The sequence below is a fragment of the Pteronotus mesoamericanus genome, unplaced genomic scaffold, assembly GCF_021234165.1.
Source record: "Pteronotus mesoamericanus isolate MK-2021 breed Mesoamerican mustached bat unplaced genomic scaffold, CSHL_Meso_final contig_220, whole genome shotgun sequence".
NCBI lineage: Eukaryota > Metazoa > Chordata > Mammalia > Chiroptera > Mormoopidae > Pteronotus > Pteronotus mesoamericanus.
The window spans coordinates 1,934,564-1,951,378 of NW_026555091.1; the positions used below are offsets into that span (position 1 = coordinate 1,934,564).

A 16,815-nucleotide genomic window follows, 5' to 3' on the forward strand; every position below is an offset into this window, starting at 1 on the left:
ACTCGTAAAGGGAGTGCTACATTTTTGCATTCTAGAGGAACGGAAACAAAGGCCCCGACCTATGTGGCTTTGCTGAAGACACAGGGATGCTTGCCATGCCCCCTCTGGGGACGTCCCATGGTCACGGGGCTGGTTTACCGTCTTGTGTGCGTTCCCCTTTTCTGCAAAAGATGACATCGTTTCATGTGCCATTCTAGAAATGTAAGGGCTGCTTTACAATGAGTCCTGGGTATTTGTTGGGGTTCCTCGTTGCATGTGAGAGAAGATGCTGACCTGCTGGGTTCTCTTGCTTCCCTCAACCAGAGTCCCCCTGCTGAACTCCTAGCTTCATAATCACCACTTAGACACTGTCATTACTAAAGACAGCGCAGTTTGGCTAAGATGATGGCTTTTAATTGGGTTGTGGAAAGAAACCCCAGTTGAAGAAATGTTGCCAGGGTCACTGGGGACTTAATAGCCACTTGATGCAAGAGGGAGGCCGGGGCGAACACGGGCTCTCATTCTGTGGTGTCCGGGCGAAGTAGAGTTATGCTCTTACTATTTCATTTTTTTTAAAGGAATTATTATTGCAGAACCATTGGCTTCCTTTCGTTCTCAACTGTAGCTGTAATGTTTTATTTGTATGTGTGCACTTTTGAGAGAGAGTTGGTCTCTGAAGAGAGAGTTAGGAAAGTATTTGAAATGGAAATGGCTTAAAATTATGTCTCTTTCCAGTTGTACACTGGATTTCCTTAGGATTTAGAAACAAAATGGAAATTAAAAACCACACCACCTTCTTTCTGAGCAGTGTATCGGCGTAGAGCTGATCCGGCCAAAAGGCAGTAGGTCTTACTGCATTTGTTGCAGGGCGCTCCGCCATTGACCCACTGGCAAGGAGAAGCAAACGCTAACCTTCTCTGCCTCCCCACCTTTCCCAGTGGCTGGCAATGCTTTCGTAGTTCTGTTTGGAGGATGTAATGGCCTTACTAACATGTGGGAACATTGTGATGGGAGACTTGAACAAAAGAGTGAGCAGTGGCTTGGTTTTGTTTTTTAAGTTCTCTATTTCTGTCCTTACTGGGTATGTGTCTTTCCAAGTGCTGCAGGTTAAGAACTAAATGTGTTAGAAAAACAGATACAATGCAAATGAGTAGGATAGTTCTCATCTCCGTCAGCACCGAGCTCCTGAGCTCCCGAGCTCCCGAGCAGTACTCTTACGGCACCTTCTCTCCGTATCAGAAGAGGCCGCGCTGACCCCAGCTTCTTCCCCCTGAGCTCTGCTGTGTCACGAGTGATTGACGTTCTCCAGGGCCAGAAAACAGTTCACCTACATATGGTAGGGGGTCATAATGCATTAACGTAGTGTAGAGATCACTCTTGCCAACAATTAATTGGGGAATTCACTTTATGAAGCCCTGTTTACAGACTGACATCTGGAGAAATTCTTACCCTGGATCTGTTCCAATCCGTTGGATTTATGGACTGCGCTTGCTTTTCTGTAAATAGGACTCTAGGACTCTTTTTCTGCTTGGTACGTTCTGTTTACATAATTATCAATGGATGAAAACAGCTATGTTCCTGTATTTCTTAATCCTCTGAACCAAGTGGACCTGAATTCGAAGCGGTGGTCTGGTTACAAGAGCACTTGGACACCTACCATAATTCGAGTTGCGGAAACATCTCCGTGCCAGGAGCCCCCTGCTCTCTTACGTCCAGACTCTCGGACTGGAGCCTTACACCCCAAGGGACTGAGTATGCAGCCTTTATGGGGAGTTTAAAGCTTGTTGAGACACATGCTAGACCTCTTAAAATATATTAGACTCCCTTTTATTCACACACTTGGTCTCTGCTGTGAGGTGTGAAATGGAAATATTTTCAAACACAGGTACATGCATAGTCTTGAACACATTTTAAGTTCTCACTGTGTGGGGGGGGATCAGAGGTGGTCAGACGGTGGAATTGAACTCCCAAACATTCCACAAGGTGTCCCGCTGGACACACACTACTGGGGCCTTCACCTGCCTCTCTGTGGCCAGCTGTCACGGTGTCTGTCACCAGCGGATGGGCTGCTGTCAATGTGGGCGGCGTGACAGCTGCAAATACGGGAAGAAAGAGAAGTTGCAGAATGGATTTAAAAAGACCCTAGAACAAATACTGTCTGTGAGAACTGGAAACCAATAAAGAAAGGCATTTTGTCCTGTGTTGCGGAGTTTTGAAGCTGTAACAGTGTATCAGGTCAGGGGTGGAATGCCTCCGCCTTACACCAGAGTGCGGGGAGAATGGAGGCGGGGGCGAGAGCGAGCTGGACTTGGGCCCGCCAGCTCCTGCTGGGGAGCAGCGTGTTGTCACACGCTCTCAGCCTGCTTTGCGGGGCTCCGTCCGGTCCGCACCCAGCCAGCGGTGTGTGATGTTCCCAAGGGCCTTAGTTCCTTTGAGGCGGTCTGCGCCTGCTGCATTTATTAACAGTCCTGTACTGTGTCTCATTGGAGGGCATCTGCTCTGCAAGCACCTCCGTAAACCCGATTTCACAGACATGGTGGCTCTCCAGACCGGCCGTGAGGTCAGAATAGATGCGCGCACACACATGTTCATTAAAAACATCCGACAAGCTCAGCTTTCCCGGTGACGGTGTGCGCCTGGGAAATGCTAAGTCAAGTGTGGGGCGGATGGGGCCCTGGGATCTGCAGCCCGTCTGGAAGGTGAGGTCAGTGGAAGGTTGACCAGGGGAAGCGCGCCCCACCTCCCCGCCGCCGCCTCCCCCCGCGCCCCCAGCCGGAGCTCCCTGCTTTTTGTCTCGGCCGGGGCCCTCGTGTGACTCCTTACCTGTGTTCCGTCCACAGCTCTTCCTAGTGGCACTGGCTAATCTGTACTAGGAAGTACTAACATAATGACAAACGTTAGCATTTTTCAAACTGCTAACATGCTTTACGCTTTAATGTTTTATCATCTACACCTTCAGTAAGCCACCCCAAATATTTTACATGGGAGTGTATACACAGGAAATAAAATATGTTGATGATTAATCATTTCCCTCCTCCTTTTCTCTTCATCCTCCGTCTTCCTCTGTCTTCTACCCACTCCCCTTCCTTCCATTATCCCGTTTTGCCAAATGCCTGGCTTTTTAGAGTTTATATCTCCTCAAGCTAGAAATAAAATATATTTTTAAAAAAACTAGAAAAATTAACAGAGTAGAGAATTATTAGGAAAACTCCCATACATGTCTGTAGGCCCGTATGCATGTGTCTGGGCACACGTGCAGAGAGAGGAGGTGGGAGGGCAAAGAATAAAACTTTTCCAAATGACTGTATTTATAGGGAATTTTGTAACAACTCAGAGTCTCTCAGGGAAGCTCTTCGTATTTAAGACAGTGAAATACTCTTTTCAAAGTACTCATTCCCCACACTTCACATGAATTAGGAATCTTTGAAATAGAATCTGAATGTTAACCTCAAAAAACACTTTATCCATCAAGTAAATCTTGATTAAGAGGAACACGTTGCTGGTGTGCATCCCGAGGTTTCTGCTGCTTCTAATCCCCAGGGACAGCTGAGGCGTGTGAACAGAAGATGCTTGGGTTGGCAAGTCGGAGCGAGGTCTGCGGTCATCTGTGATTCTCAGTCCGCCTCCTGGTTTCATTCCCCTTAAACACGTGCAGGAAGGAGAGAGGTTTCTTCCTCCCTGAAGGAATGGAACATTCGTACCCATGCGCCCAGTTGATTGCAGAGGTCACTGTTACAAGAAAATAAATCATCAAGGTTCTCAAATCTATCCAAAGACTCGTTTGCCAACACTCTGGATTTTCTGTATCTTTAAAAGGAGGTACTGGTTCGCACAAGCAAATCCCCTGAGGTTTTTCTGGGAAAAGAGGTGTTCTGGAGAGAGCTCTAAAGGTGCTGGAAGCAGGAGAACCACGAATGAACTCCGGGACGTGGGCGGCATCAGCCACCCTCCCCGAGCCTCCATTTTGGTATCTACTGAGTGAAGCTGGTTCCACTTAACGCTGACGATGGTGTGCAAAGTGTACCTATGCCAAGGAAAGTAATGCAAGGCAGAGATAGTCAAATGAACTGTGTGCTAAGCCCGGTGGTAGGTGTACATGGTCTCAGATTCCTCAAGACAGGCCTCAGTAAGACCCTCGTTTTACTGGCGGGCGAGGGTTAGCCTGCCTGTCCTGCAGCGAGAGCCCGCGGGGGCCACGCCCGGGAAGGCCCTAGCGCTCGCCGAGCCCCGCTGTTTGCCTCCTCCCCGGTCACTGCCCCCTCGGCTTTCACTTTTGAGAGAGGAAACGGGGAACACCTGGGGACAGCCCTAGACTATTGGGAACCCTGAGAATGTATGAATAGAAACCTTTTAAATATCCCCCCAGTGTAACCTTGAGAAAACACATCACCCTTCAGCGGAATGGCGTTCTGCGATAGCCCCGAGCGGCACGCGAGACCACCGCGGCCGCCAGAAACGGGCGCAGCCTGCAAAGCTGTCTCAGCCCAGAAAGGCCAAAGGAGACGCGGCAACTAACATCACGTGGTGTCCTGCTGCGACCCTGGAACAGAGAGGGACTTAGGTAAAAACCGTGGGAATCCGAATAGATGATGGGCTTTCGTCGATATAATGTGTCAATATTGGGTCATTGATCGTAACAAATGCCACTGATGCGAGAGGTTAGCAGTAGGGGAGGCCGTGGGGAGGCTGTATGGGAGTCCTCTGTGCTATCTGCACGTCTTTCTGTACGCCTAAACCGTTCTAAAAGGTAAAACTGATTGTTAAAAGTTCATCGCTGCCCAAGCACAGAGAACATTTGTAGCAGCAGGGCAAACGCTATGCTTTTAAACAGATACTACCCTTCTTCCTCCACCTCCTCCTCCTCACTCTACTATAACATGACCCAGCCCTGTAAATGTCTCTAGGAACCTTTAGAATGAGGATATTGTGCGCCAATTAGCTTTCCGTGAGCCTTGAATGAGGCCAGGGGACTGACTACTTGTCAACCTACTGTTGCCGTGAGCAGCATTTGACTGGGACACAGCTAAGGCCGCCCGCGTTCCCATTGTTGCCCTGTTGTCTGTGGCTGCTTTGGCACCAGAATGGCAGAGGGGGGGCGTTGTCCCAGAGACCAGATGGCCCGCAGAGCATAAAAAATATCTACTACCTGGCCAGCCCCTGGGGTAGGCTATTTGAGTGTTTAGGTTACAGTGTAGACAGGGAGGCAGGGGAGCTGAACTCCCTGGGGTCGAGTCCAATGTTAGATCTCAGCAGGTCAGTGGCAGGAGAGCCTTCGGACAGGGAGGGCGTGAGTGAGATAGACTGGCCCGCTTCAGAGGGGCTGCTTTTTCAGGGTTTCGGGCCCTTTTCCTCCCTCCTCTTCCCTCCTCTCCCTCCTCTTCCTCCTTCCCCTTCTTCGTATAGAGCTGTGTCTTTGGCCCTGTGGGTAGGTCAGCTTGGGTGAGCACTACCCCTTCCGATTTCCACCTTTGGGACTTTTACCTTGACCTACTTCACAAATGAATATCAATACCTTTACCATGGGGCTGCCTCGCCCTTCCTTACAGGGTTGTTTGAGAATTGAGTGAGTTAATCCATTGAGAATTCAAAGCAGAGTGCCCAGCACACAGTAGGTCCACATGCTATGATTTCCAGATCAGGAAGTGCCCAGCTCTCGCATTTGCCAGCTGGCTCGCGTGTGCTACACACGTGACGTGTTTGGATGACACCCTGCGGCTATGGGTTTCTGCACTCTTTCTGCCGGCTGCGACAGTGCCTCCCCACCCCCGAAGCTTCCTTGTGTGAGAAGGTAGGTGCATGAGTACGATATTCCCGGCCTCGCCCCACTCCCTGCCTTTCTCTGCCTCAGGGATGGAGAAATGGCTTAATATGCTCAGCGCATTTGCAGTGAGAAACCAAACCATTGTTCGGCCTTTTTTCTTGGGATCAGGATTCTGTTCCACAGGAAGCTCATTCTTTCGGCTCCTCTCTGCCATTTGCCTTACAGACAGATATCTACCCTGCTCCCATTGACTCTTGTTCGTTATCATCAGTTGACGAGGGTCCGGGAGGAGAAGAGGGCTGCTGTTTCCTGGGCTCCTCCAAAGGCCCCTGCCCCTCGGAGACGCCGCGGCCTTCACAACATGCTCAGCAGTGCTCCGCGCAGCCCGCTCTGTGGATAAAACCTGCTGACCCCCGGGCTCTTTAGCTGATGCCACAGCTGGGGCCGCTTAGTGAATGGTTGGGTAGCATGGGCTTTAGGACTTGTCGGCCCGCGTGTGAGTTGTGTCTCACTCCACAGGAACCTGTGACCTCGGCGAGCCACCAAATCGCACGAGGGCTTAATTTTCCTTTCTGTAGCTTGAGAAGAAGGATACCTATTTCATGGTGTGGCTTGTAGGGACTAAATGAGATAATATGGGCAGAGTTTCTAGCATTCTGAAAGTACTTAATAAAGATAGCTATTGCTACCACGATCTTCAGGCTTGGGAAAGAGATTAAAAATAAGCCCGGTAACAGCTGGTGTGGTTTTGTGAACCAGTGTGACCCCCAATAAATTCAATTTTTAAAAAAGCCGGGCTCTCCTGGAGGGGCCTGCCATTGTTGGGCGCAGCGGGGCGGGTTCCATTGCACGGGCAGATTCTAACGCTTCCTGGTCGGGAACCCCCTGGGGCCACCGCTGGTTCTTACTTCGCGAGTGTGGAAATGCTTTTCTCCCTGGTTTTCCCCGGCACCGCTTTTTTTTGTCAGAGCTGATGCAGAGGGCTGAATGGTGTGGTTTACAAATCAGGGCTGCCGATCCTCTCTTTCTTTATGAACCCCTCACCTGTGAAGCCCACCCTGAGTGTGGAGCCTTTGGACTAGGTGTGTGAGAAACCTCGGAAAAAAGAAAAAAAAAATCACACTCCATTAACAAGAAGAATGGCTTGGGAAAGAAAACGTACAGTATACAGCATGTTCGTATGTATCCAGGGAATGAGGGCAAATTGGTCAAATCGAGCTATAGACGTGGTCAGGGAATGCTCAGTGAGATTCCCCGTGAGGGTCTGGTGGATAAAATGAGGTGATTTATACCCACTGTTTCCAAAGGGCGGTGGTGCCAGCTCGTCTTCAAGTCACTTGGAAGTGGCTGGGAATTGAAAGCTTCCCCAGGGCAGGCTGTGGCTTTGCTGGTGAATTATGGGGTGTGTGTATCTGTGCGCTCAAATGCTGGGGTTCGGGGGCGGAATCAAATTCCAGAGGAATGCCCCGTGGCCACCGCCTCAGAACGCCTGCAGCCTTCCTCTTTGTTCGAGAAAGCGCCGTTTCCCTCGTGATCGTGCGCTCTGTTTTTAATTGTTTCTGATGCTCTGGTATTAGAGGGAGTTCCTGCTGAAGTGCCACGATCGTGTGGATTCCACATAGGCTCTAGGTTTCGTCCTTTCCAACTTTAAAAAGGATAAGCTTACAGACAGCCCCATTGCTGCTGTTTCTAAGTGATCGATCATTGGCATAGCATAGCATGTCTTTAGGGGCAATAAGTCATTCCCAGTATTTTCACCAAAGAGAGGCAGTTAAGATCGCTCTTCCTGGCCGCTCCTGAAGGCTGTTGTCACGTCATTCATTATCTTTATGATGGCTATGCTTTCGTAAGCTGCGGTTGCCGTGTGAAGGGGCAGGTTTTCCAACCCACGGCTTAAAATAGCGTCTGTATTTTTCCACCAGGTGGCTGCGCTCCGATCCCGGAGTCAGACCTCGAGGAAAGGGCAGTAGAACCGGACTCCGCCGAGCTGTTTACCAGCCACCGGCACCTCGTGGCGGAGGCCCCCATGCCTGGTAAGAGAGCGGCTGGCCTTCACCCGCGACACGGCCAGCCCAGCCACACCGGTCAGCTCTGTTACACCCGAGAACGCTTTGCAGAGTTGCCCATTTCCCCAACTCTTCTCCTTCCCCTCAGCTTTGGTGCACCTCAGTTGGATCATTTGTGTATTCCTTCACTAATCAGACCTTTGCCTCTCTCTCACTCTCTTTCTTTCTAGAAGTTTCAGCCCTCCAGGGAACCTCGGAGTAGTTCAAGTAGAGGTGTCCGCTGAGGGGAAGATGAGTCTCCCAGGGCCGATCCCGTGCGGACCTCCCGCCAGGCACAGATGTAGGGCCGGTCTGGGCACTTTGCCTCGCTCGCCTGCCTAGAGAAGACGTGACGTCGAGATGGGGACTGGGACTCTTTACTTTGCTGGGAGGACTTGTGGTATCACCAGCAAGTCAGCTGAGACTTGTCTCACCAGGAAAGGATGTTGCTGCTTTGTGGTCACCATGTGTTCGCAGCCTGAGATGGCACCTTGCAGGGACAGACTTTATAATGCAGGGACCTAGATCCAAAATAATTTGATACCCATTATTTTTCACAGAATTCTTATATAGTACATGTATCGAGTTTAATAAAGCATCTCATTGTTGAACAATATCTTGGATTTGATTTGTAATCAGAGGTTATTTAACCAGAGGTTGTTTCTTCAAAGGAGAGAAATCAAAAGGAACTGAACACTGTGCTACCCCACGGTAAGACTAAAATGGGATTGTTTTATAAATAGAAGAAACCACAGACCTCTAATACGATTTGTTCTCTTAAGGCTAGCTAAAAGTAGAAGAAGGTAGGAGAAGGTGTGTTTTCTAGTATTATATGTTAAAATATTTTCAAGGAAGCAAGTACATTAATGTCCTCTTCATGACCACAATAGGTGACATATTTTAAAAACCCAGGTTAAAAAGGTATTCATACTTTATTGCAATTAAAATGTAAGGTTTTTATATGCAAGAAGTAAAAGAGATTTTTTTCCAATTTGAAGTTAAAATTGCAGTCACAAGACCGCTTTGTTTAAATGAGAGCGTGTCTGTGCCAGTTTTGGAATGCCTCTCAGGACAAGGGAGACTTGTTCGTGCTTTTTCTTTTGTGAAATGTCAAAAACTGCAGAGGATGTATTATTTATTATTTCTAGCCTTCTTTTTTTAGGATGTGCAGCATAATCGTAATATTTTTAATTGTCAAGGGTGGATGTGGACAGCTCCACGACTCTGGGCCGGAAGCAGCCCTCAGGTTACCGTCGCCGGCCTAGGGGCCCAGGGAGAGGTGCCGTGGCTGCCTGAAGGCCTGCGGCTCATCTCCTTCAGCGGTTCCACTGACGAAAGGCCACAAGCGAAGTGTATGACTCCTGAAACGTGTCTGCCGAGTCTCTTTTTTTGCTCTGTGGTCCCCACGGATGCTTTTGCCGTGAACGTCCCATGTGCGCATTTCCGTTCTCTTCTCCCCTCTGTCTGTCTGGAGTCATGTCCTGTTTGTCTTTCTTCTTCTAACTGCCCTTCTTTAACCATTTCTTTTTTTCCTGTGTTTCTGTGTTCGTCTGCCTCGGTCGGTCCTTCTGTCCCTGCACCGCCCCCGCACCCAGTTCTCGCCCTTCACCTTTCGATGTTCTCCCTTATTTCCTGCGATGGAAAACTGATGCGTGTTGTTCGATTTGTCAAGGTTACTTAAAGATTACTCTCTCTTTCAACTCCCACCTCCCTGGTTTTCCTTCTCTTTGCTGCACCCCGATCACTCTGTTCTCTGAGCGGGGGCTACTGATGTGGACTCAGAAGGCTTCTTGCCTCTGGTTTGGCAGTTTAGGGTGACTTTTGTGACTACAATTACTTGTTACACTAAGAGTTTTTATGTTAAGAAGTATATTTGTAAAATGTTTCCCTGGAAATCATTATTAGTATCTTAAGCCTATTAGCACAATTACTTGACTAAATAATTTTACTTTTTATGTGGATCACTTCAATACAGAACTCTCTATATACCTCATACATGTATTTCAAAATAATGTATTACCATTTACATTTTACTAGGTGCCCAAAGGAAAGAAATTTCTAATTAACCTTTTCAACATTATCAAACTTAAAATATAAGTTCTAAAATGATAAAAATATTTTGATTCATGACTTAAAAGTACCTTTTGATAAAGGAATTACTGAATTTAAGTTGTATATCTGTCTTTTAACCCTGATAATTTGCCTCGTGATTTGAAAGCACACATAAGTGTTTCTACTAACAGAAAAATAATGGACCCAAGAATTATTTTGGAGCCAAGTTATCTTTTGGAGCAGCTTTTTGAAAATCAAGACCCAAATAATTGTCAATTGTTTTCATCATTTTGGCACTTGTATCTCAGTCTTCAATAACAATTATCCATTATCTCGTGTGTGTGTGTGTGTGTGTGTGTGTGTGTGTGTGTGTGTGTGATCTTCGACTGACTCAACAAAGCTGGGAGAAGTAAGATGATCCAGGTTTCTAATTAGTCAGATACTCTCATTATTACCCAATATGTCAGGATAGGTACTAATAAAATTAGTGTAGCAAACACTAAATTCTTACTACATGCTAGGTGCTTTATATGCATGATTTCATTCACTCCTGACATTACTGTGGTGTAGGTAATATTGTTATCTGTATTTTACAAATGAGAGTTCTCACATTGTTAGAGGCTCAATAATTTACCCAGCATCCCACAATTAGTATGTAGCAGACCTGAGAGTTTAATCCAAAAGCCCCAAAACACGCCCAAATGTGCAGACTAATGGTGGGACTACAATAAAGTACACTTTACAACTAAAGGCTTTAAATACAGGATAGGTACATTTCTTTTGATTTCTAATGTGGTTGCACATTTTAAAAATATACATATTTGCCATTTATATTTCTCCTTTGATGAATTACCCATCCTTGTTCTTCTTTTCTTTTGAGGTAGGGGGGAGGCTTGGTGGTGGTGATAATTATCTCCTTATTGATTTATAAGAGCATTTTGAAGTGATATTAGTCTTTGGTTGATAGTGTATGACATAGACATTGTTCTCAATTTTTCACTTGTCTTTTAATTTTGCTTCTGAGTTTGTCTTTCATAGAATTCTTTAAATGTTTACATAGTCAGATTTACAAATGCGTTGCTTTGTGGTTTCTGCCTTGGATGTCCAGCCAGGGGGTCCGACGCACGCCTCTCTGGCCGCTCCTCCGTGCCGGCCGGGGGCGCGCCCAGGCTGCTGTGTTCTCTGTGTGTGAGGGTCGTGTTCTGCGCTCAGGCATGTCCTCCTCGGCGGCGCACGGGCCGTGTCAGCCCCAGAGCTTGTTCTCTTTCACTCTTGTATCTCTCGGAGATTCACGTGAGATGCGCCCTCGGTTTGACTCAGCTCCTTCACCCTGGGAACAGTCACCAAGTGATAGACACTCCAGAATCCTCTCAAAATCCTGCTCCTCTCCGATGCTTGGCCCTGCTTGCGGCTCTCCTTTAGGGGACTGGCTTTGCCAGAAGCTTCCTTAGCACTCCTACAAGTCGTCCTGCCCGCGCCCCCACCAGCCCTCCCGACAGGGCCAGATGTGTTCCCCTCGCATGGGAACACGTTAGGCTCGGCTTCAGAGCACGGTACCCACTTAGCCCTGCGTGTACAGCGGCAGGGAGGCGAGTCGGCGAAGGGGTCTGTGTCCCAGTTCTCCAGCTCGCCATGCTTTTGGCTCCCGAGCCTCCCCAGGGCTGGTCTGCTCTCTCCACAGGCCAAGCCCACTTGGCGCCACAGCGCCTCCTGCAGCTTGCGGGAGAGCAGTTTGTGCTGTGCATGGCTTTGCTGTAATTTCGTTCTTCTTAAAACAATTGCTGTCTGGTTGAAAAGTGGCTAGGCCAGGAGACCTCTGTGTTTTTGTTTTTTGTTTTTCTTTAATACCTGCTTCTGACTAACTGGTCATCGGTGTTACATTGGGTGTGATTCCCTATCAGGTGCAAGCGGTGGTAAAGGTGAGCGAAAGACTTAAAGTAGAACATATGTGACATGTGTAAAAACCCCTTAAGAAGAATTGCGTCATCAAGGTGGAATTGTCAGCGGCCATCTGCCACAGCAGCAGAGTCCTCTTTGTGCGTTAGCGGGTGTTACGCACAGCCTGTGGGTCAGAGACGGAGTGTGTGCCCTGCGGACAGGGAGCAGCCAGGGTGGAAGAGAACCAAACTGGTGGTTTCAGCCTCGGCTGAACATTGGGGTCTGTTATTTTCTCCCTTTCGCAGGTCTGTATTTTCAGAGTATTTTTTAATGCATAAGTATGTAAATAAGAAAAGGGACCCCGTCTTTGTATGTGTATGTCAGGATCTCAGTGTTAGTGACATAAATAATAATTAGTAATATAACCTTGTTGCTTGGTGTTGGGCATATTAACAGCTTGAGTTTTAGAGAATTATGTACGTAGACGTTATTCTGTGGTAATTCTGAAACGTGAAGAGTATAACGTATTATCAAAATAACATGAATAATGTAATTCATAGCACTAATATGAGCATAAAATTATATTGGAAACTATAGTTTTCTCTGGATGTCCTTAACCTCTTCTGATGTAGAAAGTGATTGCGTCAATTAAATACGAAAACAGTAATAGCATTCTGACACACGCCGACTTCCCTGTAGCCTTGTTGAACTAGCTGCTGTTCTTTGTCTGTTTCAGCCCCTAAACTGTGGAAGTTACATGGCTATCACATGTGTTGAGGACTTTGTTGATCTGGACTCTTAAGGAGGTAACTTATAATAACCGCACACCACTGCCGAGGCCTGACGGGCGCCTGTTCGGATGGTCAGTGTCCTGGGGTCCGCTCTCGGGGCCAGGAGGGTCTCTGTTCTGGTTGATGTGGTGGGGGAAGTGGCCAACCTCCTAATTCTCAGGCTTTGCATGATTTCATTTTAGTTATATTCAGTCCAATCTTTTCTTCAAGATTGAGTCTGAATACATTTTCTCTTTATCCGGACACCAAGAGTTGAGTTTGAGGCCCTCTTGGAACAAGAGGAAGCGACATTGTGGGTCACACCTTTTAGTCCATCTTCTGGCTTTTTATGGCGTTTTCCTCTTCTTTGTCTTTTTATTGTAGGGACTGACTTAATGACTCTCATCAGCCAGTGTGTCGTGGGTGTCTTCACTGACATTATCTTCATCACCACCAGTATTTTCTGTCAAATCAGCAAGATATTTAAATATTTCTCTGATGTCTTCATATGATTTATGTTTTATTAGCGAGACTATTAAGTAATCTAAGATCTTTTTTATTACTCCTGTTTGAAATTTATCATCTCATCTTGATGAATTAACCTTGGCATGATTTGAAAGTGTTTTTGTTGCAGTTTCCTTACTGATATCAGAATGATTTTTGTTGCTTTTATAAGGGAGTTAGAGGACAAAGAATGTTATTGTATGATGGGTTTGTAATTGTATATTCTGAGTGATCAGATATTCCTGATAGGCAAGAACTTCTGCTTTGACTCAGTGTCCATGAAACTGGGATCTTCTGCCTGTGCTTCCAGGTGTCTGATCTTCAGGCTGGGTTTCCTCTCTGCCTTGCCCACACTGCAGGTGCCAGGTCCACAGGCCGTGCTCGCCGCCATCGCCACCCACCTCTCTGTGCCCTCGTGACACAGGCTGAGGGGGGCCCACGGACAGTGGTGGAATTCCTGGAAACCTTTCCTTCAGCAGAACAGCAAGCGATAATTTAACCATCTTCAGAGTTGACCACTAGCCATGTAAATATATCCCATTAACCCAAAACAAACGTCGCCCAGCTCAACTTTCCCAGAGCCAGAGCCCTGAGTGCTCAGCTACCCTAGTGCCCAATGGAAGGGAAGACAAGCAGAAGAGACAGCATCTTCACCGGTCAGGATAGAAATGTCTTTTTCAGATTTTACAAAAACGTGACTGTGTACCTGGGTAAGGAGCCTGCCCTGACGTTTAAGCTCATTACATTACAGATATGCCTTCATTATAGCACAAGAGTCAGAACAGAAACTATGTTTTAATGAGTTCATTTGTTTTTTAAAATGTTTTTCCATAAAAAGTAAGTCCGAAACATGTCTGAGACAAGCGTATGTGTGCGGGGACGGAGAAGGCGGATTTTGCAAGGAAGCACAAACATCCCTTCACATGCTCTCTGGGTCACGTCAGGCGTGCCGGTGGGAGCTGCGCTTTGGGCTCAACTCTCATGGCCCTTGACCTTTCATTTTTGGTATTGAATTTTCCCCTTAGAGACATCAGTGAGCCTTAGGGACTTGCCGAGCGCAGGTCGAGCGCACATCTTGATTCCGGAGAGAGATGCTCCACTGTATACAGTCAGGGACAGCTCCACTGACCCTTCGCCCCCAGCAGCCACTCCAAGGGAGGTCGCCAAGGGGAGGGAGTGAGCCTTCCGTCCCAGCTGGCTGAAGGACCCACTTGAGATTTAAAAAGCACAGAGCAAGCTATCGAATGGGACCGGACCCCACCCCTGCACAGGCTCCAGGACCACCAGCACGGTGAGAAGGAAGAGGTTTAAAGGGCTGTTACTGTAGTGAAGCTCTGTTAACTGGCCGCAGTAATAGATGTTTGTTCCATCTGGTACCAGTTTCAGAGACAGAAGCTCACGGCCGTCTGTAAACTCTCATTTCTATGTATCAGGCGTCTTGTAAGAATGTTAAGATCATCTGACTACAGGGAACAGTTGGAACCAGATCATTTTATGTAAACCAAAAACCTAGAAATGTCATTTGCTCCCTTAGGACAGAGTACTAATTAACCCCAGACTTAGTCACTTGCCATTTAGTGAATGAAGTTTCAGACTGTAATGTTCATTGGCTCCTTTAATGTTATCTTCCTGCGTTTAGGTAAACTGTTGTCTTATTTATTTGAGTGCAAAAATTAGGAAATCTCTTTAGGTCACTAGTCATAAGGAAGGAAACAGAAGCTTTATTTTACTAAGCCTTTTGGGATAAATTAAGTAGTTACTTACTCCTTGGGGAAAAGGATGGTGTGTAATCCTCATCATTCACACTCAGCAGCTCACAAAAATGAAAAAAAATAAAAGCAATTAACAAGTAATTCTGAAAGAAAACACTAGCATTCCCCAGACTTGAATCACACGCAAGATGGATAGAGGATAAAGTTGGAATTTATTTTTGACTTTTCCCAAAGTGTCAATAACAAATCATAAAACATGTATACACACATGTGTGTGCTTCACGTTCTCTACCTCTGGAGCCCATGCCATCTGGATGTGGTCCTCCCTTTGCATCCCAGTAGCTGTGCTGTGCTCGTCCTGAGGCTGAACTCCAATTTTATCACCTCCACTGATGCCTGGTTGCCTTTGTTGTTCATTTGAACCCTCCCAGCATTTTCATGTATAGAGCCTATCCCTACTGTGGCAATGGCTCACGCCATCTGTCCCTTATCTTTGGTGGTGCATTCTGTGACACAGGACCCCTGTGGACATACACATGCAAAAAATGAATCTAGGCATAGCCTTCTACCTCACGAACATTCACTCAAAATGGTTCAAAAGTCTAAATGTAAAACACAAAGCAGTAAAACTCCCAGAAGATAACATAGGGGAGAATCCAGGTAACCGTGAGTATGAAGATGACTTTTTAGATACAATACTAAAGAAGTAATTGATAGGCTGGAGTTTATTGAAGTTAAAAACTTCTGTTCCTTGGAGGACACTGTCAAGAGAATGAGAAGATAAGACTCAGACTTGTATTTGCAGATAAAGAACTGTTATCTAAAAATATACAAACTCTTAAAACTTGACAGTAAGGAAAACACTTGATTTTTTTAAAAAAATAGGCAAAAGACCTGAACAGACACTTGACCGAAGAAGATACGTAAATAGCAAATAAGCATATGTAAACATGCTCGACAACATATGCCATTGGGGAATTGCAAAGTAAATAAGAGACCATGACACCCCTATTAGAGTGGCCCCAATCCATAACACTGACAACACCATGCTGGTGAGGATGTGGAGCAACTGGAACGGTCGTCCATTGCTGGTGGGAATACAAGATGGCGCGGCCGCTTTGGAAGACAATTTGGCAGTGTCTCACAAAGCTAAACCTACTCTTACCATATAATTCAGTGTTCATGTTCCTTGGCATTTGCCCGAATTAATTGAAAACTTACGTCCACAAAACCTGCACGTGAATATTTATAGTAGCTTTATTCATAAATGCCAAAACATGAAAGTAACCACGACGTCTTTTAGTAGGTTAATGGATCATGTGCTGGTGTACAGCAAGGGGGGAGACGTGTTTCCAGTGCTAAGAAGAACTGAGCTCTCCAAGCCTGGGAAGACTGCAGGGACCCTGCGTGGCGAGGCTGTGCTGTGGATGTCCGTGCTGGTGGCAGAGGGTGCCGGGAGCTCCTGGCCGCCTTCCTTCCTGAGGGCAACCGTGGTCCCGGGGCTCCCCCTTGGCACCGCAGTGTGCCAGCAAAATGCCTCCTACAGTGTTCTCTGCTGCCATCCTCAGCGGTGCTCCACCGGGTTGCTGCAGCTTCTTATGCGCGCTCAGAGCTATTTTAATTCTTAAGTAGTTGTTAAAATGCTGTTTCTATGGAGGATGAAGGTTGGGACCTCCTCGTCTAACATCACTCTCAAGAGAAACTGCTCCTACCCATGTTTTTTTGTTTTTGTTTTTGTTTTTTGCAAGGAGTACCAGTTAGTAGTAGAAAAAGGAAAACATATAAAAGGTATGTGGATTAGAAAGGAAGGTACAAAATTGTCATTATTTGCAGACATTATGACTGTATAGAAAACTCCCCACCCAAATTCCAGATAAAATACACACAAATTATTTTCATTGTCAAGAGTTAACAACTTTGGCACCAAAACAATATGCAAAAATGAATTTTATGTCTCTGCGATAGCAATTTGAAGTTAGAAAATGAAATTTTAACAGTAAAGATAGCACTTAAAATGGCAATGAAAATATAAAGTGCAAGGGGAAAAAATCTCACAAAAGGTATGTAAGCTTTTTATGTTGAAATTTATAAAGTTTAAATTAGTGGAGAAAGAG

At 46.5% G+C, this 16,815-nt stretch overlaps 1 protein-coding gene across 1 annotated transcript in view; it reads left to right on the forward strand.

Annotated features, from left to right (window-relative positions):
- Window positions 1-8,318, forward strand: part of LOC129068873 (protein PTHB1-like) — a 73,732-nt gene extending 65,414 nt beyond the window's left edge. Inside the window, exons 4-5 of the mRNA XM_054571308.1 lie at window positions 7,663-7,773; window positions 7,977-8,318. Coding sequence (XP_054427283.1) covers window positions 7,663-7,773; window positions 7,977-8,008 — 143 coding nt within the window. The 3' untranslated portion in view covers window positions 8,009-8,318. The remainder of the gene's footprint in view (window positions 1-7,662; window positions 7,774-7,976) is intronic.
- Window positions 8,319-16,815: the final 8,497 nt, after the last annotated feature.